Genomic DNA, 24,883 nt, shown 5'->3' on the forward strand with positions numbered 1-24,883 from the left:
GCAAATCAACTTGTTCTGATAATCTGCAGATTATCAGATTATCAGAATAATTTGCTTATCATCAGATTATAAATACTCAATAGCTGCCCCAAACAAACCTTAAATGAGAAGCCCTATAACATAAGCGATTCTTATTCTTTTCTTCGTACAAGTAGAAAGGGCGACACTTTTTTTTTTGATCGAACTTCACACTCAAGGGTCTGGTCCAAAAAAAAAAAAAGGCTAATACTAAATATAAATTAGTTTAAATTCTACTAAAATTTATACTGATTTTGAATGGCTTATGAAACTAAAGGCCAATCTATGATTCTAAGATATTATCTTTTATCTTGGGTAATTTCATAAAAATGGAATATTTTGGTATCCATATGCAAGCAAAATACACATAAAATATTTAGTTAATTTCCTGTATTATGAGGCACATAAAGTCAAAAACAAAGTATAATGATGAAGAGATAATTACATACCAACCCCTGAAATCTTCACTATTTATTAAGCCAACATCTAAATAATTTATTTTAACAGGTATGTAGGTATTATATAAATGTTGGAAAATTGATAGAAGAAAAACACACTTTTTGAAGTTTTATTAAAAAACATGATAGTTAGATGGCAATTTGGAAAACAAAGATAAGAGGTTAACAATTTTATAAAGGGCCATTCACATACACCCCACTCAATTAATATATTTACATATCTAATAACTAAATTTTGCTTTTTATATTTACATCTTCCAAAATTTTTAAGATTTATCACCATTTTAACTTATCAAAATGAAATATATATGGTGACCAATACCTAAAAACTAAACTCTGGTGTCAAATATGTAAATACATGAAAATTTAGTGGTAAGTATGCAAATCTTCTAAAAATTTGATGGAGCCGCCAATGCTTTGGCTCATCAGCTGTCCCCGATCCCTTCTCCTCCCCTCACTGACTGTAGCCGCCGTCCTTGCTAGTGGCTCTTCTCCTCCAGCTTTCTCTACCCTCACTTCCTTCCTTCCTCGTTGAAAAAAATGCGGCAAACGGAAGCTCGATAAACCTGTAAGTTTTTAAGATCGGTGAGTGTTTTAATCTCAGCAGTGTCTCTTTTTGTGTTATTTTCGTCTATTTATGACATTGATCAATGTCTTATTTTGTATCCCTTCTCCATTGATTCATACTTAGTTCCGGGCTGAGGTATTTCTTTCTCATTATGATTGTTTTTTGTCCCCTAATATGGCACTTGGAACCCTAATAACTTTTTTGTAAGTATCCCCTGTCTTTAACCAGCTTCATTTCTGATTTTCAGGAAAAAAAGGTCGATGAAACCTTTCCAGTCATCAAACTTTCATTCATTTTTTGAGTGGAAGCACGCGAGCTAATGTTACTTCTACGCTGACTTCGGTGAAATTGTCTTCCGATGGCGCTTTCATTCGAGGCATGTAGTTAAATCAAACTTCTCTATAATTAAACTTTGATGAGTTGTTAACTTGGATAATATGTATTTTTCTCATGCGAGTCCGAGCTTTATTATTCTGCCTATTATTTATTAGGTTTCTTAATTTTTGGATTTATCTCGGCATGTTGTTTAAGAAAAGGACACCAAAGATAGAATGTACTATTGGTGTTCCCCAGACTTATAGCCTTTGTGCGGTTAGTGGTCAAGTGCAATACAGTTTTGATGTCACTATTTTAGTTAAGCCTCTTGAGCGTGGTAAGATTGGCAATCCTCATTACTAGATGGCTGCTGCTGTTCAATATGTTATTTTTTGTTTTAAAAAAAAATTTAATGTCTGTGTTTGCAGAACTTGAAATATGTCAGCGACTCCCTCATCCCTCTTGCATTATATAATAAATAGCTTATAGCTGGTTACTATTACCATTTTTTCTTGGAAATAACAACTAAAAAGCTGTCATCGCACCTAGCCAGGAACAGTGTGAAAGCACTGATTTCAGCAATTTGAAAATGCAATGTTTTGAATAAGTTGCCAAAAAACAGTTTACCCAAACGGTCTTGGGTGCGTTTTGAGAACGCACCACACCAAATAAGCTGCCCCAAACGGGGTATCAAAGGAAGGACTTCTCAACATACGAGAGCAATTTTCAAGGAATCCTTATTGGCCCAAGAATCCATGTATCACACTGAACATGTGTCGTACCATGTGACGCGGGGCTTGGGGGAGGACAGGCCGATCCTCAAGAGAGGGGGGGCTGCCGCCCCCTCCTTCCTCTTCCCGCCTTTCCTTTTCCCCTTCTTTTCTTTTGTCACCTCTTTCCTTTTCCCCTTCTTTTATTTTGTCCTTCTTTCCTTTTCTCCCCTTTCCTTATTTTCTTAGTTGCCTTCTTAGGCGCTTTCTAAACTTAGATCTTTTTCCTAAAATATGAGATCTGATTTTATTCTCCCTTATTATTTTACAAAGCCTTTTCCTAAAATATGATATCTGTTTTTTATTATTCTTTCTATTTTAAAAGGCCTTTCCTAAAATCTGAAATCTAATTTTTATTCTCCTTATTTTAAAGTTTCCTTAGATATGTAATGTCTTTTTTTAAATAGGAAAGGGTGTGCTTAGAGTTAGGGGGTGATTTTTATGAGGTGGTTTTTACGAAAATCCGAATTTAGTTTTTGTCCCAGGGTTTTTTTACCCTTGAGGGCTGTATCCAATGTCAATGTAGTGATCTGACTGTCCATTGTCCGAAGTGATGACCGTCTCCAAGGGTCTGAGTGATACTCTGACTGTAGCTCAATCCCGACGAGACACTTATCTTCCCCTTCCCTGCTTCCAGCTCAAAACTCAGCCATCGTCGACCCTCTTCCACTGCTGCCAACCACTTTCTGCTCCCGTTTAGCCACCGCAACCCTTCTCCAATGGCTGTCAGCACTCCTTCCTCCCGGACCCCCTCCAGTTGCTATCCATCCCTATCAGACCTTTCTTGACAACCCATCGACACCCCTACAACAGCTACCCTGCTGTCCCGGCCTTTTCCATCATTGCTAGTGCTTCCCCGATCGCTGTCCACCCTCTGAATGTGCTAGTGAACCTTTTCAGATGCTGTCCTACTTCTTCCACATTAGCCCCCATATCTCCGACCTTCACCGCAGCCGCTGATCCAACCTCTAACAACGTTCCTGCTTATCTTCAGTTGCGGTTTGACGCCATTACTATTGCCAACTTGCTGCCTCACTTCCACAACAACCCCCACCTCTTCGGCCTTCACCGCAGCCGCCAATCTATCCTCCCCTCTGTTGGACTACCTCCTCATCAAGTATGTTGGGTCTTATTTTTTGAGTCATTAGTTGAAATTATTTGCTTTGTGCTTTTGTTTTGAGTGTTGTATTTTGTTATTTCGAGCCTTCATTATAACCTTGTTTTAAGTCAGTAGTAAATTTGTGTATTGTGTCGTGGTTTGTGTTAATTCCGATATCATTTGTTATCAGTGCTAGTGCAACCTAATTCATATCCTCTGATTTCTAACCCTAAACCCTAATCAGTGCTAGTTCAACCTAACTGCCATCCTCTGGTTTTTAGTATCCGCCTCTATCTAGTCCACTACACCAAATTATTTTCTTTCTTTCGTTTATTTTTTTGTCTTCTTTGTTAATTCTTTTTTTCCTTTCACAGATTCTAAATCTTCAAATATGCCACCAAGGAGAAATATGACCGAGCCTACCTGGGGACAGATGCAACGAAAATTCCGTCGCCTTCAACAAATGCTTATGAATATTAAAGAGAAAATTCAGTGGAAAGTTACCTTCAGCTGTGATCTGGAAAGTCGAAGGGAGGAACGAGAAGATATGAAGAAGAAACAGAAAACTCGGCGCTGGTTTTTACCAACTTACTACTGTAAAAATTTGCAGACTCTAGCTTCCCAAGAGGAGGGACCGTACTACCAAGCGACCCCTCTTGGTAGTACACCCAGTTGAGGACATAAGCGAGTACTAGCTTCCAGTTGAGGAGATGAACGATGACCAGGAAGAAGAGAAACTTCAGAAAAGATTCTCTTTTTTCAACCAACGAGTAAGAGACACCCCGGTTGACCCCGACATAGAGATTCTAAGGTAACAATTGCTGTTCTAGAAGATAGTGACTATGAGATAATGGACAATACAACAGTGTATGCTATTATGGAGCCTTGAGCTAGCATTTTGCAAACTTTGAGAGGAACACTAGTAGGACCGACTTGGGATTTCTACAAGAGTTATGAGTCTGAGTAGCCGACATCTGATACATGGTCACCGCAGATAAGGAAAATGCAAATATTTCAGATTTATAGACCCACTCTTGAGTTGCCCCTATAAAGGGAGGTCCAACATGTCCGAAGATGAGTCATTTTGTGCCATGATTGGAATATTATAGGAAGTATTTCAGATGTTAGATTTAGCTCAACAAGATACCCATCAGCATACAGAAAGAACGAACCACGACTTCTAGATGTGCCATAGTAACTTGAAGGGGAGGAAAATTCTTCAATGAAATCCAGGTCCTGCCATTGAAGAAGATGTCTCTTTTGAGCGACCGCTAGTGAGAGTGGCACGACCTGCCACAGATTTCATCCCCGAATTGAGTTCTCCTCTCAATCTTGTGACTCAACCACCTCTTGGTGGACATGAGAAGTGGAAAGAGAAGATTTCAAATGTAAGGGCTCGAAAATTGCATTGCGAGAACTCTCCTCTATATGCATATCTAACTCAGGATGTGTCGAAAGAGGATGGTTACCTATTCTACCAGAATGTGTTGTGGAATGACAACACTGACATGATCGACCTACCAGGGGACTTAACGTCATACCATGAGGATCCGGGTGCTGCCAGGATTAAAGTCAAGGAACCAGAAGCTTCGATAGATGAAGTTTAAGATCCCTTATCTCTGGGAGACATGCGGGGCTCGGGGGAGGACTGGCTTGTCCTCAAGGAAGGGGGCTGCCTTCCCGTTCTTTCTCTTCACTCCTTTTCTTTTTCCCATTCATTTCTTTTGTTCTTCTTTCCTTTTCTTCCTTTCCTTTTTTTTTATTTTCCTTCCTAGACACTTTCTAAATTTAAATCCTTTTTCTAAAATATGATATTTGATTTTATTATTCTTTAGTATCTTACAAAGCCTTTTTTCTAAAATATGAAATCTTATTTTTATTTTTCATTCATATTTTAAAAGACCTTTTTTAAAATATGAAATTTAATTTTTTTTCTCCTTATTTTAAAAGTTTCTTAAGATAGGTCATGTCTCTTTATAAAGAGGAGAGGTTGTGCTTAGAGTTAGGGGGTGGTTTTTATGGAAGTCTGAATTCAGTTTTGTCTGTGTTTTCCCCCTTGACGGCTATATTCGACGTCAAGGTAGTGCCTCGACTGTCCCTCGTTCGAGGCAGTGACCCTGTCTAAGGGTCCGAGTGGTGCACCAACTGTAGCTCGACTCCGACGATGCATTTTTCTTCCCCTTACGTCCGTTTCCTTGCTAACAGCTACGAACCCAGCCAGCACCGCCCCTCTTCCGTTGCTGCCAACCACTTTTCTAATTCTGTCCAGCCACTGCATCCCCTCTCCCACGGCTGCCAGCATTGCTCTTTCCTCCCGGACCTCCTCCAGTTGCTGTCCATCCCTTCTCGACCCTTCCTGGCAGCCCGCGTGCACCCCTATAGCAGATACTTTGCTGTTCTGGCCTTTCCCATCGCTGCTAGTGCTTCCCCACTCGCTATCCACCCTCCAAAAGTGTCGGCGAACCTTTCCAACTACTGTCCTACTTCTTCCACAACATCCCTCACTTCTTCGGCCTTCACCACAACCGCCGATCCAGCCTTCAAAAACGTTCCCGCTTCTCTTCAGGTGTCGTTCGACGCTGTTACTATCGCCAACCTGCTGTCCTAGTTCTTCCACAACAGCCCCTACGTCTTCGACCTTCATTGCAGTTGCCAATCCAACCTCCCCTAGCCGGACTCCCTCCTTCAAGCTTGTTGTCTTTTTTGTTAAGTCATTAGTTCTAAGCCTTTGTTTTATGCTTTGTTTTGAGTGTTGTCTTTTATTATTTTGAGTCTTCATTGTAACATTGTTTTAAGCCAATAGTAAATTTGTGCATTGTTTTGTGGTTTGGGTTAACTCCGGTATCCCCATGTCATACACGTATCAGACACCAATACCTTTTTGATATGCTATTACATTTGCTAGACACTTCAAAATACGAGGCTAAACTTTTTTTGGATTCGAGCCGACGCCGAACACGAGCTCAAAATGTTTTGAGAAAAAATGGGACAAGTGAAGTAGAAAATTATAAATATATGTATAGCCATAATTATAATTCATAGTCGAAGCCCCTATTCTTTTGTTATGTAAAATCTCACTCTAATATTCGTCAAAAATGAGCATCGAAAGTGTATCCAATATTCGTTGAAACCAAGCATTAGTGGTTTCATATTTGTCTGTCAAAGTCGAGCATCAAATGTCCATCATTCATTTTTTGAAGTCGAGCATTGTAATTCAGTTTTGTTTATCAAAGTCCAACCTGCACTAGCTAAAGCGAAGCCGTAAGCTTCTTTGTTACGAGTTGAGTAAGAGTAATACCTGTTCCTTGAAGTTAATCCAAATATCCCGTGAACTTTGCGACTCTTGCACTGAAGCTTTTATTTGTCGAAGCCTAGTGCTCAAAGTCACTTTAATTTTGTAAGGAATGCTTTTTATTTTATTTCTCCTTAATGAATCAATATTTATAAATCTATATTTATTCTTATTCTAAATAGTTAAATTTTAACTTAATTAATTAAAGAAGGTGTAATAGTAAAACGTTTTAAATTGATGTATATAAGTTGGAAGAATTTTTTTGAAACGTATTATGTATAATTTTAAAATTATTTTTTATGTGCCTGACATTTCATAATATAAGTTAGATTTATAAAATTAAACTTTGCGTTTTTGTTTTGTATTGCTTTGATAAAGAATAATGGAAAATAAAAATATTAAATGTATTCGTGATGTCTCGTGTCTTATATTTTGCAATTATACCATGTCCCTGTGCCCCGTGTCCATGCTTCATAGCCAAGAAGATTCTTGTGATTGAGAATGACTTTTGAGAAATTGGGTATTTTAATATGATGATGCTGATATTAATCTATGATTAAGATATATTCATCTGAAGAAATGAATATTGAAGATTACACTCTATTTTTCCACTCCATAGATTCCTTTATCCTCGCATTAACCATTTGGTTGTGCGCTCATTGGGAAATTAAGTAAACGTTAACACAGAGCATAAGAGTATTTTGACACAAGAGGCAAGGGTGTAATAGTGTGTGAATCAGGAGGCAGCAATCAAGTTGCCATTGATAACAACCTGTGCTTAACAACGAGGCCAAGGATTTGATAGTGTTGATATCCTATTTAGATAAAGCAAAAAAACAATCCATTGGGCTCAAAACAATCCATTGGGCTCAAATTTGATGAGTAGAACGTCATGGGCGGTCCAACAACTCTCGATAGTCAACAAACAACCTTTCCAAACAATAATCAAAATCACATATTTTTTTTCTTATATCGCCTTAATCATTAGGAAAAATCCTAGTTTATATTAGCCTTGGAGTGGGTAGTGACATTTATGTATCAAGCACATTTAAGATCATTCATGTGGCATAAGTGGGTATTAAAATTTGTCATTCTCATAGGCGGACAAACATTGAACTTGATTGACATCATTATTAGGAATACAATGTGTTGAGATGGTTGATCTACCTAGACTTGCTTTCAATCATCATTTGATCAATTTGTCGAATCCACTTGTTTGGCATCACCTACCTTCGTCTGCAACAACCTATAAGTTTTGAATCATTGTGCATCTCATTGGGATTACTGAAGTTGAAGTTAGTAACAACTTTATTCTAAGGTTAATTGCACTGATAATTCATTTTCCTTTGCAATTCGTTTTATATGCCTACTTATCTTCTGCTTGGAGTACTTGTAACAAAGCCATCTTAATCCGGGTAATAATCAACAATCATGAGATCCTTGTCAATATGGGCCTCTTGGTGAACGTCTCGTTCCATCATTTGGTGGACCGCATGTTGTTGGATTTCGAAGCTTTCAGACACTTAATTATGACCTTAAGATTTGTGTGAGAGTAGGGAAGAGCATTGGAAGGGGTGGCCACTTGGATGTCATTTTGAGGGCAACAAAAATAAAGATGCTTGTAGGATTTTATAGTGATTTGGATGCTATTTGTTTATGATGCTTTCTCGTAATGATTTCAAGCCATCACCTCTACCTAGCAATTTTAATTTAAGTTTTTACATTAGTCGGCCTTGTATCGCTTCTCAAATATACTGTCTAAAATGATTTAAAATTCCGAGCAAGAGGGATGGATACTGCTGCACTATTTGAAAACACTATTTTTTAATCTATTTGTCTTAAGATAACCGAGATGTTGTGTTAAGGTGCCATTTGGCTATATCATCAAATATAGAAATCATAATAGAAAATATAACTCTATTATTAGCTTCAATAAATACTCATAATTAATAGGTTTATAAAATGCATATAAGAATGATAAGTTACAACAGTTGTTTGTTCTATTATGTTTCAAACAATGGAGCAAAATATTATTTTCACCAATTCCTCACTATTTGTGGCATTTTATGAGCATTGATAATAAAAAATGCGGTGCTATGATGACTCTAAAATTTGGAGTAATCACTTAACTATGGAATATTTTACTAGATTCGTGAACTTCATTCGATCATTTCACTTAACCTCTTGGGCTATAATGCCTGAAAGATGACCCTTATTGTCAACAACACCATAATTGCAAAAAATACCAAAGTTTCCTTCTTAAAACTTGTTATATTTTTGTGAAAAATCATTTTGATTCATTAGATTGGTCTCTATTTCGGTTATGTCATGCTTGAAACCAAGCTTGCCAAAAACCAATCTTAAACTAAAACCAACTAACCAGTCTACACTTTGGCCAGGACTGTCTCAAACCAAAATCCAAATGTAGTCCAATATCCCGAATAGTTTGAATCAAAATTTTAGTTTGTGCTGGATTGGATTTTTGATTGGGTTTTTAGTTTTTTTGCCTACTCTAGTATTCTAATTACGGTTTGTATTTTTCCTTTAAATTATGGATTAGAATTTTGGTTATTGGTTTGATTTCTTAGAGGCATTAATGAAAAGAAAAATCAAACTAAATTAGGATATGCTGGCTTTGGGAGTTAAATCGACTTATCATATGACATTGTTCTGTTTATTTTTATTGCGTTATCCTAACTAATTTGCCCTTTGCATTTCATCTTCCCCCTTTCTCTCTGTTTCACTGTCTTTCTATTTAGTTCTCCTTCTCATTATTGAAATTGCTTGGTGAAGTTTTTAGCTTCTCTCACTCAAATCCGTACAATAGTAAAAAAAATGGGTTAGGTTGTCTGTGGTGGACTTTTGCCACCCACATATTTCTCTCATCCACTATCTCATCCATTGCCTCCATTATCTTTCACTGAATTATTTTGATACATTATAAAAGATATGTCCCTACATATATAAAAAGAAGTGGCCTGAAAAGCTTGGATTGTTCATTATTTCAGTAAGTATTTATATACAAAACCGGACATAAATAAATAAAGGAAATAAATAATTATAATAACAAACACGTAAAAAATGCTTCTAGCTATCGTCGTTTGATCATCTAGGGATCGCCCATTGATGTCAATGGATCAATAAACTGGCCATTTCTTTCTTTTTTTTGTTAATGAATCCTCGAGAGAGGCATTTTCTTATAAGCAATGAATCAGTGGCCTAAAATTTTCCTTATCTAGCTCTTGTGCGACCCTTGTTAATCCAATGTCACTTAAACATTACATGCTATGGATCTAGATGTAGTTTGTTCTTCTATCATGCAAAATGGTATAGAACAGTTTATGGCATTGCTTTCCTTTCACAGAATGAACTTATTTTTTTCTTAAAAATTAACTATTTCTTTTTCATTTTACTTGGCAGATTGTTGGTAGGTTTAACCGCGCTCGAGCAGCTCAACTAACACTCCCTCATTTTATATGCCAAACACCACTTTTTATGCCTGTCGGCACACAAGGTTACTATGCTCTAAACTTATTATCCTTTTTGTAAATTTCTAAAATCTCTAAGTTTCAAGTCCTTCTAAGGTTAGCCAAAAAAAGCTTGATATTCTACCGTTTATGTGGATTTGAGGTTGTTTCTCCATTTTTTCTACATAATTTATATCATCTTTTTTTTGCTTCATCCTGATACGCTGATCTGGTCAGTTGCATTATTTTGTGTAGATGCATGCATTATGAAGTAAAAACTTGATGCAACTTAAAGTTACTTGGCAACCCTTTCTAACTTCCAATTTAGTTTTTCCTATGAAGTCTAACGGCAACCCTTTTTTCTTCTGCGCCATTTGACTTCCAATCACATAAATAGATTCAAGATGTGACTGCAAATTTGAAAAACAAGGGATCACACAATACTACATGTTTCTTCTTGTCCTTATTCCTGTGTCAGGATAGTGCCCCTTTGAATCCATTATAGAATTCAATATCTTGCTGTATTTGGATACGATTTCCTTGGTTTAAGTCTAAGAGAATTGCTTTCATTATCTGAGATTCACGCAAACTTCATACCTCAGTATCCAAACATCTTTTATAAATTGAAATTTAGCTTATGAAGGTCGGAGACTGTTTCATTTGAACAGAGGAGATAATTTGCATGCTTTAATTGGTTTTTTTTTCCATCTGCATGATTTTCTGCGAATCCTGTATTTCTTACTTTATATGAAAAATGTTGAAAATCCTGTATTTATTACTTGATATGAAATGTTCAATAGGCTGTCATTCATGCTTAATGAATGTTACACACTATATTTCTGTAGCTTTTGCAACTTGATTATGGTTTAAATCTCTAGCAAGTTATAATCATGAAGATGCTTATTCTGGTAGTTGGATGCTAAAATCTAAAACTTTTTTGTGCTTTATTATTATTTGATATTTACTTTGACAAATTTTCTGCATTCATGATGTAAATTTGCAAGAATCGTGCAGAAGACATTTATTAAATTCCCTTATCGTTGATGAGTTAATAGTTCTGGCATAATCTCAAAATCTCTTATCTAATAATTTTATCAGAATATTAATTAAATGACCTTATTGTTTATAAATATTTATTACTTTGTTTGTGTGCGTAATACTCATTTTGTTTGGTGCACCACTCAGGCCATTTTCTGCCATCTCCACTCACCCCGCCAACATTTTTTGGAGGTTACTACCTTTATGTAGTTTACTTTTCAGAGATGTATTCATGCACACTTAAATTGGCTTTGAATGCTTAGTGTTGACCCGGGTCCCTTATTTTCTTTGTTGCACTTTGCCCGGCTCTGAAAGTGCCGGGATGGTCCTTTTTCTACTACTTTCCATGCATGATATGGCAGACTTGTGAGTTTTTGACCTCTGTTTCTTTCTTTTTATACGAGCTTTATTATTCATTATAATTAACTTCATTGTTTTTTTCAATAAGGTACCATAAAAGGTTTAACTAATAGCCAGCTGGAGGAAATTGGCTGTCAGATTATTTTGGGGAACACTTACCATTTGGCTCTTCGTCCTGGTGCGGACTTGATAGATGATATGGGTGGTCTACACAAATTTATGAACTGGAAAAGAGCATTACTTACTGATTCTGGTGGTTTTCAAATGGTAGTTGATTTCTCTTTAAGATTTTTTTTAAATCACCTGACATGTGATATTAACTGTAGCTGTTTAGTGCTCTTCTAGTTTAGATCTCATTGCGCCTTGCTTTTTAAATTATCATATTGGTTATGCTATTGAAGGCTGCAATTGGCATGGTTTGGATTTATGTGAAGGGTTTATAATACGAGTTAAATGATAGGAATGCTAATTGTTAATGACATTTCGGGTAGGCTTATAGTACTGGTTAGTTTACCTCTATTTGTTATGGAGGTCATGAGCTAATGGGTTTGAGTTACAGACATGTCCTGTTTGCAAATGGGCTTGCAAATCAATTTCTTTCTGATATCTGCATTGGGTTACTTTTTTATATGTTAATGAATTAAGAGTGAAAATTAACTGTATGATTATGCTGGGAAGTGAAGATTAAAAGTAGTATTTACTTTGGCTTCATTTCTATATTTATACGGCAATGGGAAAAGCGTTTTTTTTCAAACTTTTCTTGTGGGACAAAACATATGCAAAGCAGCAAGAGGGATTATCTTTTAAAACTTGCTGTAGGCTTCGAAAATTAACGACTGCTCCCCAAAACAACTCTCTGCATTTGTTTTTATTTTAGTTGTTGTGAGAGCTTTCTAGATTAGACATTACCCACAGATTTCGCCCTCATGTTGTGAGGACATTTTGATGTGGGGTTCAAGGTTTCCCATAGGCGTAAGCCCTTATAGCTAATTACCCCTCGATAACAGGAGAGCATTTTCGATTAAGGCTTGTCAATAAGAATTGAATATTCAACTTATAATATTAACAGACACAAGATTTAAGTTGTAGAATTCATCACTTGAAGCTTAAAGCAGATGGTGGGGAATGAAGACGAAACCTGATCAAGTTCCCATGATTATGTCATCTCAAGTCCTTATGATCCCTTATCTACGTAGTCAGAGGAGGTAGTGAACCCAACCTGAAATAAGAATCCTTGTTAGTAGCCACGGGTTGCGTTGTCCAAGGTACCATTGTAGATCTGGGGTGGTTATTTGTCCAAGGTGTTAATTTAAGTTGATCTTAGTTAACAAAGGACTTTATGCCAATCAATTGTACCCTTATGATTCACAACTCAAAGGGTAGAAAGCCGTTGAAGATCATACGGGTTGCGACCGTGACCGTAATATAATGATGTTATTTGGTGGCAACTATCCGGTCAGAGGGCTTCGGTCGTAATTGCTATTTTATGGTGTCGTTGGAGAACCACGCGAGCAGAGGACTCGGGCGATGTCTTTACTGACATGCAATTACTTTGATTGTTAATATATTGATACATTTGATATTAAATTCACTCTTTGTGAGCTAAAGTCGATCAGAAGCTTGTTACCCTCAACAAATTGTTGCGAAGAGTGGATAAAATTTGCTTTTAGCTTTTTAGTGATTTACTTTTAACTACATATTAATTTGTTATTTTGAAAAGCTTTATTTTAAAGATTAACTCATCCGGTTGAAATATTCCTTCAACTCGGCCATCATCAGGGTATTAGGCATTTAATTTTGTCAGTTTAAAATTTTAGGGTATAAGTCTTGTCGACTCCTATTCTTACAAAGAGGAGGATCTTACTAGTTTGGTGATTTGGACTTATAAATTTTTATTTCAGGATTTAGACATCTATTTTAAAATTACCATACTCATTAACTCCAGTCTTTGCAAGGAGAATAATTAAACTAGTTGGGTGAAACTTAGGATCTTATTCTATAGAGAAGACGACCCAATTAGCCCGCACAATATTCTCAAACTTTGTATTTGAGCATTCATTATATTGGTTGGAGCACATGCAAACATTTAATTTATGTATTTGAATAGCTTGAAGGTTCCAAGATATTTCATTGGACTCGGGGAATCCCCATGAAGCTTTTATATGCTTTGAAAACTTTTAATGCTATTTGAAGCTATAAACTCTTGTTTGGATTTTATTTTATTGGATTACATGCAATGTTGTATCTTCAGGCCTTAAGAGGGACCGCCTTTTGTTTGCTAGCAAGTGTATTGCGAATTTGGTGGTGAATTTGACGAATAAGTCAGAGTTTAACATTTAAAAATGACATTTATATTCTTAGATTTAACTCTAATTTATGCATTGATATTTGAGTCAATTTGCCAGCTCCTACGCTTAGACCAAATCAAACTTTAGCTCTAATTTATTACACTTTATATTTAATTCAGGCTCAACTTCCAAAGTATGACTTCATATTTAAGTGAAGTTTAGGCCTTAATTTATAAAATTTGGTATTTAATTTAAGTTTAGCCCCTTAAGCTTAGGCTAATTAAGCTAAGCCTCAATTTATGGATTTAAATATACCATATACAAATTCATTTGTACTTGGATATAGATTTTTCATTTGTTTACCTTTCAAATGTTATCGAATTTGATGTCAAAGAAAAGTCTAACTATATTAATTGGCGAGTCATCCAATTTTTTATGAATCTTATGCAAGTCTCAAGTGCATATAATTTATTCTCTTGAAATGACTTCAAATATAGTTTAAGTGTTAGTATGTATTTTGTAACATGCATTTTTTTATAATTTCATTAATCATTTTGAAAGTCTAAACAATCCTTTTTTTTAAATTATTTACAAGTCCAAATTCACCCAAAATTTCGGTAGCCTTCCGGCGCTAGCCCCCGTTAGGGGCACGAAAAAATGCCAACCTTTCCAGCTTTCTCGAAAGAATCACTGGTTAGTGTTGTAAGACACTATGCTCGGGGAGCAAAAAGAATATTTAACCTGCGATCTCAAAAGATGTGACTTGCCTTCAATGTACTTGTAGAAAATTTCAAATCATAAGCAGAGAGTTCCCCAATTTTAAAAAGAATTCTCTAGACGAGTTCATGTTTTTCCTCGCCTAACAAGTACTTTGCTCTCCTCGAATGGAGGTCTTAAAAATTTTCCAATTGACCAAATATTGTACAAGCATGAAAGCGAAATCCCAATTTTAAAAGTATTCTCCAGACTAGTTCACAATTTACGAGTATGAGGTTTTTTTTTTTAAAAACTTCCTAATTACCCCACATCATACCTTTTGAGTTCTGGCGGCGTCGTCGGGATATAAAATACCATACATATATTTTTCTTATTACAATGCATAATCACAAAATAAAATAAAAATGAAAAACAAACATTAAAAAGGCTTTAAGTAGGGGATCGGTTCGTGCAACAGCTGCAGAAAAGTTAATTCGGATTTATGAAATCAAATAAGGAATTCTTAAGGTTAGCATAACATAGTTTTCCTTCATTTGATTAACAGAAATGAAATAGGTTAGGGTATAGGAGATCGTACGGGAGAGGAACTCCAGCGCGCAGGCTAGGGCAAGTAATCACACAAGGAAGGGGAGACATGTGAAGGCTTTCAGTGCAGGGGAGATTGCGTGGCTTAGGAAGATCGTGACATAGAGCAGAAGAGCCTAGTAGGAATACTCAACGCGGTAGGGAGGCGCAGTAGGAATCCTTCGTGCGATTGAGAAGAAGATGAGTGCTCAGGCTTGGGATCGCATAGGCTAGGGCAGGGAGAACCACACCCTTTTTTGTGTAGGGAGGTGTTGTTCGGCTTCGACAGGTTGAAACACATGGGTGATCGCGACACACTGAAGATCGACGAGAGATTTTGACACAGTGAAATTTGGCTTTGTATGGGAAGAATAGGTAGAGGGCTTCGCGATTGGGAAATGATAGTGCAAGCAAGAATGACACTGTGCATATTTCAGTGGGTTGGTGAATTGCGAACTTGGTGTAAGATAGAGTAGGCGTGCACATTGTGGGCAAGATTGATGGGGGAGGGACAATGAATTCGTGCGTATAGGGATCAAACATAAAAGTTGCCGTGATCTCTTTGCGTGGAGGAAAGAAGAGGAAGAACGACATTTTTATGAACAATTTGGCACTCAAAGAGGAGAATTTGGGTAAGTTGCTTACAATTGTGATCTTTCGAAATGAATAGAGAACAAAAGAGTTAGACGCGCGAATTAAATGGGGTAATAGTGACTTTTTTTGTGTTGCAAACCGGAGAATACAAATGAAGCGGAGAAGACGATGTGAAGAATAAGGGTTTCAAACAGGGAAGGAGAATGAGAGGGTTTGGAACGGCAGGGGAAGAATGGGAACAAAAATAATGTGAATGAGTGCGAATGAGGGATTACCAAACCTATCATGCGTCTTTTACTTCAAATGGAACCTCGAACAGTTATGCCTTTGAGAGAGAGTGGGAGCAAGCAGACATATGAGAATTTCTTTAATTAAGTTTAATTAACCTAATTAATATATATTAATTGAGTTTAATCATACTAATTAATAACATTAATTTTTAATAATTTTATGTTTATTTTAAACGTCAACACTTGCTAAGGGCATTTACATACATACCACCCAACTCATGTATTTACAGATCTCACCCGTAAAATAGTCCACAAGACCGTGCTCTACTTTATGGACATTTACATACCGTCATACATAACACCCGAAACTTATTTTTTAACATGGGGTTATTTTCTTCGTGTGTGTGTGTGTAGATATATATATATATATAATATATATATTAACAGCAAGCCAACTGAAGCTCTTAACCTCAGGGTTTCAAATAGCATACAAAAATTACATTCATTGAGAATTATTCATCAAGCAAAACAAACCCACCCATCTCCTTGGCTACAAGAGTAGAGAAATTTGGCACATTAACCGAAAAAAAAAAACCTAATGATCACAGTCATCTGCAGTGCCCTTACAGGTTAATAAGGTATAACATTACAAATAACCAGTAAGGCCATAGTTTATAATAAGAGATCCATTTCTGGCAACAATTCGTACGTTACTGAGGGGGTGAAAGTGAACTACTTACATGAGCCTTAATTCATCTTCACCAGCCATTGTAATGTACCTAACCCATGGAAGGGCCTGATAGCCAGTCTTCTCAATGATTTTCAGGTATCTCACCTGAATTCCAGATTCAGTGATGTATGGGATCTCAAATTTAACACGTATTGGAGCCTTCTTCTCTGGTGTTAGTTCTTCTGCCGTTATATTGGGTAGATTGAATTCTGCCCTCACCATATATTCCTTCGCACCAGGAAAAGATTTTATTTTCCAAAGCAGTGCATCCTTTTCTGGTGCATATGCAGCCGAACCCATGGAAGTCCTTACATTTGGGTTAGTGGCATCCGACGGCACAGGTATCTCATTCTCAACATTTGTTGCAGTGCTTCTTTCCTTAAATTGGCTTCTTGCCTTCACCATCAGTTCAATACGGCTTCTTGAATATCTTTCAACTCGAGCTTCTACCCAAATTAAAGGCTTCACCTGTGTGCTTAATCTATAGGGAATCAGATCAAAAGAGCCATCAGGTGGTATGAAAGGATATGGTTCTGTCATTCTCAAAATGAGCCAAACGCACACACTGGTGGAACTTGATATCATCCAGATCTATGGCCTTTCCCTTTGATGATCGACCTTGAGCCTCCAAAAGAACTCTGTCATTCAAACCATGCTTACATTCCGGCATTCCACTTAAATATGTTCTCATTTTCAATGCTCCAACAACATCTGAACGAATGATTTGTCCATTGCTGTTGACAAGAATATTCACACTCTCCACAACATCCAGTAAAACTTCATTTTTCTTGTACTTTATCCCTTCACTACGCCAAGACACTCCATCCTGTAAGCATCTGTCTTTATAAACTTACTAAGAATTTTAGCTTCTGTATATTGAGGGTATCCGAAGTCCATCATGTCATCAAGTAATTCATAAACTGAAACAAAACTATCTCTCAATGATTCCTCCTCTAGCTCTTCATAATAGTGCTTGAAAACATCAATAACTCGATGTAAAAAGAGAATTATGCTCGCAGCATTACAGGTATGCCTCGCAGCAGTCATCAAGAAAACATTATTGTGCTGGATGAACATGTAGGTCACTCCATTATCGTACACCACCGAATCGTGCGAATCCGAATCCACCTCCTTTTCAATAAGCTTTGTAAAGAACCGCTCGGCCTGGACAGCGGATACTTCTCTGCGGTAGCCGTGCCAGACGAGAATGAGGCCTTTGATGTCGAGTAGGAAGAGCGCTGATACGGCACCGGCCATGGCAGCACACCGTGCACGGCCCACGCCGGGGTGGTTAAGGTTCACTGTGGTTAGATCTGTAGGTTGATCTTGATATATATGTTCTGGTTCAATGGTGTTTAATACAAATTACTAATTATTGATCCCTCTTTTTTGCCTCGTGTTGCCACCTTCATTTTTTTTAGAAGATTCCCATAGTTGATTCCTAGTTTTTTATGTGGTAGGCATGTTGGTCTTTTTCAAAAATTTTAAAACTTATTTATTTGCCATTAGGTTTTTTTTTAGGCAAAAATATACAAGTTTGTTGTAATATTTTGTCGCTCCTTGCTTGTTCTGCTTCTTGTTATAGTGGAGGGAGAGGGTGCTTGGGATGTTGATGAGCTTTCGAAGGATGAGCAAATGAGGAGTAAAATTTAATTGGGTAGAGACAATATTGTAGTTCTTTTTGCAAAAAAAAAAAATTAAAAAGCAATAAAATTCACTAAATTGTCAAATGAATCTAATTTCCTATTAGGGAAATAGCGATGATCTACTTTCTTAAAAAACAATGGGCTTATCTGCAAATATGCCAAATTTATATTTTGTTAGTAATCAACCATAGCTTTTTTTGGGTTCTTGAAAGTACACAAAACCGAAGTGTATTGGATTTAATGATGTGAAAGCGCTCATTAGACTATACAATTTCATATTGATGGTAATTCACAGAGAAGGTAAATATTTAAGCATCCAAATTTCAGAACTAAGGTTTTTATAAATGATTTATTTTGGACAAATAGGTCAAGTATACTTTCTGATATATGATGTTCTTATTCACTAATTTTTTATTTTCTAGTTTATCCATTTTTAGTGCACACTCAATCATTATCATCTAGGTTTTTAACATCTAATTCGCTAAGGCACATTATATTAGAAGTTATCTTTTTTTCTTGAGAATTATTTGTTAGCCTATGAGCAGTTACATCATGGATGCTTGACTCGTGTTGGAGGTTGAAGTTTGTTTTTATAGTTGCTACTTTTGTTTTTTGGATTGTGGAATTTGGTAATTGCATGTTGAGTTTTAATCTTGCCTGCTTGAAGTAATTGACTCTTCTAAAATAGGTGATTGTTATATTTTTTTTGGTTTGTTGCACATTTTATTCAAGGGACATCTACGGAAGTGCCACACAATTCTTGTATATTTACATATGTAACACCTCAACATTCTATTTACACACATACGACTCAATTTTTTAGCACCACATCAAAAATTCCACTATCACTATCTTATTAAAAGTGAAAGACAGCTTTTCATGCGTAGGCTTATGACACAAGGATGTTATAAATGTAAAAAATGATACTTTGGGTGTTAGATATATAAAGACATAAGAATTGTGTAGAATGTATGTATATTTTCTTTTATTTGACTGTGACTGATATATTTTATTGGTTGCAATTGTATTACTTCTATAACTCTTCGATCTCCACTTGAAGTTGCTAAACTGCAATTTTTGCGCTGTTTTGTTCCTTTACAGTGTTAGCAATTTGTAGTTTTTTTAATCTTTATTTGCTTTACAAGGTTTTCTTTTTTTAAGATTTGATTAAATATTTCTAGAGATTAGGAACATTTGTGGTAACCGCTTACTATTGCAGTCAGTGCTTATAGTTTGAGGCTCCCTCCCGTACCAATAAATAGAATGCACTTGAATTTTGCAGAAAGTTGTAAATTACCAGTTCTTAGTTCTTACACAATTCTTGCTGTAAACAATTTGCATTTACATACATACCGGCTAATTTTAATATTTTTACATATCTAACACCTAAACTTTGCTTTTGTACATTATCACATAAAAATACTACTATTTTAAATTTTAAAAGGTGAAATACATTCTTTCATGCATAGGTAAGATAACATATGTAAAAATTGAAGTTTAGGTGCTAAATATGTAAACACATAAGAATTGAGTGTTGTGCATGTAAATCTTCCAAAAGATTTTTCTAACCGTTTGTGTGTGCTGGAAAGATCGACTGCGATTGCAACCATGTTGTGATATTGCATTTTTCTTTCTCTGCGTAGGTTTCCCTGTTGCATTTGGCTGACATTACTGAAGAGGGAGTTACGTTTCAGGTACTCTCAATTTTCTCTCTTTTGCACACACCAATGAACACACCTTTCCTCTTCCAACTTCTTAGCTATAATGTGAAGTCTTCTGGAAGAAGCCTTTATGAAAATCTTAGAATGCAAAAGCTGAAGTTGTTATTGACTCATCCTTTACTTTATACTTCCCAGGCTACCAGAAAGTCTTCTTCAATCATTTTATATGTTTTCATTATCGACTTAAATGAGTAAATACTAACCTGATATGCCTTATTTACTCTTTGTTGTCATAATATTTAGTGACTTGCGATGTTGAATATTTAATACACGAATTTTTTTTTTTGGCTATCAACGAATGGTTTTCTACAAAAGTAGACTAGCATAACTCCTAGAACTGTAATCTCATCTTAGTAGTGCCATGCAGATATATGCTGAGGCGCCTAATGTTTCTTAGTGCTACTGGTAACTAATGCATTTCTAAGGAGTTATAAATTAATAAACTGTGAATTCACTTTCCTACTATTTTTTTTTTTTTTTTGCAAAGTGGTAAAACTTTCTGATTTTCTGCCGATTCTTGCTTTCCTTTGTAACCCTTAGTTTTTATGCTTATTGTGCTAGTCTCCTACTGATGGGAAGCCTATGCTATTAACTCCAGAAGAATCAATCCGAATCCAGGTAACACTTTATGATGCTTTAGTTGCTTAAATTTTGGATTCCTTGGGAAGAAAAAATGTATTTCATTGTGTTTGTCGCCTTACTTTTATTTTTTTGGTTTTAACTTTCGGCTCTAACAGCAGCATTTTGTAAGTTAATCATTTAGGGCGTTACATTAGAGCATTTGAAGCTGATGTTTTTTTGGCGTATGCTAAACCTTGATATGAAATCTGCATTGTTATGAGCTAGTGTAATGGAATATTGGTTTAGGTTCATTGGTATAGCATATTGATGGAGTTTTATTCTAAGAAGATAAATCTACAGGAGATTTTTTTTCTTTTAATGCAAATAACGAGAAAAAAAAAAGAGAAACTAGTGATCTTTGTGTTTTTTGATCTTCAAAGGGTGCATGAATGGGTAACATGATAAATTTTATGTAGGATTATCAAAAAGTTTTCCAGGATGCTTATCCGTTTCTGTTTTGGAATACGTTTTGAGTCGCTTAGCTGAATCCTCATGCATTTAAACCTTTGCAAAACTCCCTTTGTTAATGCTCTTCAAATTATTGTATGCTTTACAATTTATTTGGATTCCATGGGAAAAAAATGTATTTCATTGTGCATGTGTCGGTTGTTTAAAAAATTTGAAAATTTTTGGCCGCCGGAATGGATATCCTGACGCCCAGTTTTAAAAGTTGTTTAATTTAATTTATATATATAATTTAGAAAAAATAATATTTTATTTTTTGAAAATACAAGACCGAACCGATCTCATATCTGCAATAGTTTAAATGATCGAGCACAACTGCAAGCAATATATCTGCCTCGAAAGATAGATACACAACTTGCTGGTGGTGCTTGATTAAATAAACTAAATAATTTATGAGATCCGTTTTAGCCTGCAAACCTTTTATTTTGACTGACAAATTCCATACTTAATATTAAGAATTAGATATAGTTTATATTACCTAGGTTCTTAAAGCTTCTTATAGAGACAAACCCCTATAGTTAATTACCTCTCAAATGACTGAAGTCACTTAAGAGAACTCTCGATGATGATTAGATGTATCAATCTTCATGAATTCAAAATTTAGGATTTTCAAGATTAGACATAGAAAAGTCAAGTGGGGAAAGAGACCAAATGAGAACATTTATTTCTGAAGTCAGAGGAAAGAAAAATACGGGATGTCACGGATCCTGAGGGAAACCTCAGTGACTTCCCAAACTATTTTATTGTTTGGCTTCAATTTTGAGAAGATGTTATTTGATGTTTTATCTTGCCAGTTTTATTATTTAGAGTTTATATTTGTATGACACGGTCATATAAATGACCTGGAAGATATGGGGTTTACGTCGTATCGGACGACAACCTCGGAACCTAAAGCGAGTTAGGGGTTAGATTACACAAACTGACTGTGCAAAGACCTAAAAGATAAAGTGAGAATTTATATCGCACTAGACAAACTACCTCGAAGTCCTATGACTTGTTATTTAATTCTAAGAAAAATGTTTGTTGTTGTAGATTGTCATCCTCCACCTGCTGCTTCTCCGTTTTGTTGCCCAAGAAGACTTGTTCAAGCTCCAAGCTCCACGTCGTAGCACTTTCAGGTTTAGTTTATGTGTTATATTTGCAAGTATAATTATTGTTGGGTCTTAAGGGCCCGGTGTACCTCCTAGAATGTCTTACGGTTTTCTACCCAAGGAGTTTAGCAAGTGCATTAAAGTAAATATTTCAATAAAAAGAACGGCAAATTGCAGGAAACTTAAACAAATTGCTAGAAAGTCCGGTATAAAAAAATGAGTAAAACAAAACATGATGCCACGTATAATGAACCAGGAGTATGTGACTTATATGTGACATTAAGAATGTCTCCAATTGCCAGGAGGATTTGAGTATAAGACTCAAGCTCAGATCCCAGAGCATTGTGTTTCACTGTAGGTTAAATCATGGCGGGAATTTCAATACTTGATTTAATTAAAAAGAAGTTATGAACCACATCTTCGTGTATCCTTATGCTTAGTATTTTAATCGACTTGTGGAATGATGTCAAGTGCTTAATTTCATCATTCATTTGAAAATTAAGTAGATGAATTCTCACCTAGGGTGTGCTTCTAAAATCTAGGAAGCTTATGCCTCTAACTTGTGCTTGAAGTGATTTAAGGTGTTTTGCTTTCAATGAAGTGTTTTCCAATTAATTCTCAAATATTTTTTAAGTGTTTTCCAAATAATTAAATCAGAAATTCTCATTTTTGACTTAACCATGATAACAAAAACAAATCAAAGGAGAAGGAGGCTGACCCACTTCTAAAAGAAAAATCAACCAAGGGGCAAAACCACAAGTGAATCGGCCTAAAGACATTTAAATTCTTTCAAAATAATGATCAAATCAGTCCCAAAATAGGGCATTTAAGACCTTCCAAACAACACAAACCAATCCAAAAATCAGTGTTTTAAAGGTTTTCCAAATCAATGAATGTTGAGCCCATTTAACAATATCTGGATCTATCTTAAAACAATGAGCATATGCAAGCTAAAACTGATAAGTAGACTGTGCTACAAGTATGAATTTCAAAAACAAGTATATGTATATATATATATTAATATCTAAGCATCGTGAAGCATCCCGACTTTCATGAATTATTGCATAGGGATTTCCCCCACAGGCAATGCCATATGTATTTTGTAATAAATCAAAACATCAAAAGTATCCATTCCAATAAAATACATGGAGCTAGCAATGAAATGAATTAGAGGAAATTTACATGCATACCACATAATCTGAATTTATTCACATACAACTCGATAATTTTAATGTGATATAGAAGATCGGGTGGCATAAATGTAAAAGGAAAGGTAGAAATGCTAGACATGTAAATACTTGATGAATTGCAAAATCTGTACACTTGCTTTCAAAGTTTAGATGTTATATATGTGAATATGTGAGCATTAAACAATCTCATATACAAGTTTCAAAGTTCAGGCATTAGATACTATTTTGTGCTTTGGTATGGAAATGCAAGAGAATTGCGTTGCACATGTGTAAATAAATAGAAGTTTGTGCGTTACGATCAATATAGAAAGGTTTCCTTGTTACGGCATCTTTGTGTTCCTCTCTCCCTGGAGGTAAAGAGCCAACCACATATTTCCTATACTCTCAAATCTATCTCCTGAAGTGAAGCCAGCAAGGGTATCTCTGTCAAGAGAAACACCCAGCCTTATGCAACAAACCTCACATTAAACACGCTTATGTATTACAAGATGAAGGAACTGCCACCATTATACAGGATTTAAATAGTAAGAAATATAATTCAAAAACTGATCCATGAATGCATAATATACTGAAATCAATCCAAGACATGGAAGTAAAAAAAAAATGAAGTAAGGCATGATTCAACTCAAAGCTCCTAAATAGTGACATTTCCAGAACACATGAAAAGCATGAGAAAAGAATTTTAAGACCAAAGGCCTGATCGGAACACACCAAAAAAACTTGATAAAACTTGTTTTTTAGTGGTAAAAAAAAGTTTAAATGGTGCTAACATCCCATATTTAAGGGTACCGAAACGAATACAAGCCTCTGTTATGTAGTACTTTTCAATGAGAGACCATAATAATGCATTTGTAGGCATGATTTTAGCTTCTACTGATTTCAGCAGTTTTGTATAGATCACTCATGCAGATTTTAGAGGTGCAGCAATACGATTAAAGTAAATGGCTCTTTTTTATGAATTCCGAAAAAAGAAATAATATAGCAACAAGTGGTTTCCAAACAAACAAATGCAACTTTTTGTTCGACTAAAAAAAAAGTTAGAGAAATCTGGCAATGAACGAAGGAGGAAATGACAGAATTACCTCACTTGCTGCAAACCAAAAAAAAAAAAAAAACATTAGCTCCAAGGAAAGGAAATCAGTGACGAATCCGACAGATCCTCCTCAAGGCACCAAAAATTTCAGCCCTGAAATCCTCCCTAAGGTGGGGATTTTATAGCCAGAGGAGTTACATTCCATCGACTCACCTGGGCGGTGAACCGAGCACAACAGGGACGGGGCCGAAGCGACAAGAATCGCAGAGGATTAGGAGAGGCAAGCAGAAAGCCGAAGCGTGGCGAGGGTAGGCGGAAGCTTTGTAAAGCACGGGGAGAGGGGACCTCGGGCCGATCGTTCGCGAGGAAGAGACTCGGTCTGGCTCGGTTCGCGACCGAGAGAGAAAATGGCAAGAATTGGCTTGGTTTGTGGACAGAAAGGAGAGGCGTGAGCGTAGGTTTAGGGATTATGGATTTAATTAGGTTTTTGTTCTATTTATTTTAAAACATCAAATTTCGTGCAACTTATTCGTGCTGGACGTCTTAACAAAATGGGTGTTCTTCATAGCTAAAATTGACGTTCCGGATGCGTCGGTGCGGTCCGTTTC

The 24,883-nt window shown here is 36.0% G+C and overlaps 1 protein-coding gene and 1 pseudogene across 2 annotated transcripts in view; one reads left to right on the forward strand and one right to left on the reverse strand.

The window, feature by feature from the left end:
• The first annotated feature begins 891 nt into the window (after window positions 1-891).
• The window catches only part of LOC110025016 (queuine tRNA-ribosyltransferase catalytic subunit 1-like), a 36,556-nt gene continuing 12,564 nt past the window's right edge, over window positions 892-24,883 (forward strand). Inside the window, exons 1-6 of one of the 2 annotated variants that reach the window (XM_020725244.1) lie at window positions 892-1,061; window positions 1,292-1,420; window positions 9,941-10,034; window positions 11,474-11,652; window positions 19,798-19,848; window positions 20,437-20,493. In XM_020725244.1, coding sequence (XP_020580903.1) covers window positions 1,403-1,420; window positions 9,941-10,034; window positions 11,474-11,652; window positions 19,798-19,848; window positions 20,437-20,493 — 399 coding nt within the window. In that variant the 5' untranslated portion in view covers window positions 892-1,061; window positions 1,292-1,402. The remainder of the gene's footprint in view (window positions 1,062-1,291; window positions 1,421-9,940; window positions 10,035-11,473; window positions 11,653-19,797; window positions 19,849-20,436; window positions 20,494-24,883) is intronic. The other variant, XM_020725243.1, reaches the window with a different exon arrangement.
• On the reverse strand, window positions 16,515-17,765 carry LOC110025014 (annotated as a pseudogene).

Source organism: Phalaenopsis equestris, unplaced genomic scaffold (genome assembly GCF_001263595.1).
Source record: "Phalaenopsis equestris unplaced genomic scaffold, ASM126359v1 Scaffold000287, whole genome shotgun sequence".
In the NCBI taxonomy this organism is placed as follows: domain Eukaryota; kingdom Viridiplantae; phylum Streptophyta; class Magnoliopsida; order Asparagales; family Orchidaceae; genus Phalaenopsis; species Phalaenopsis equestris.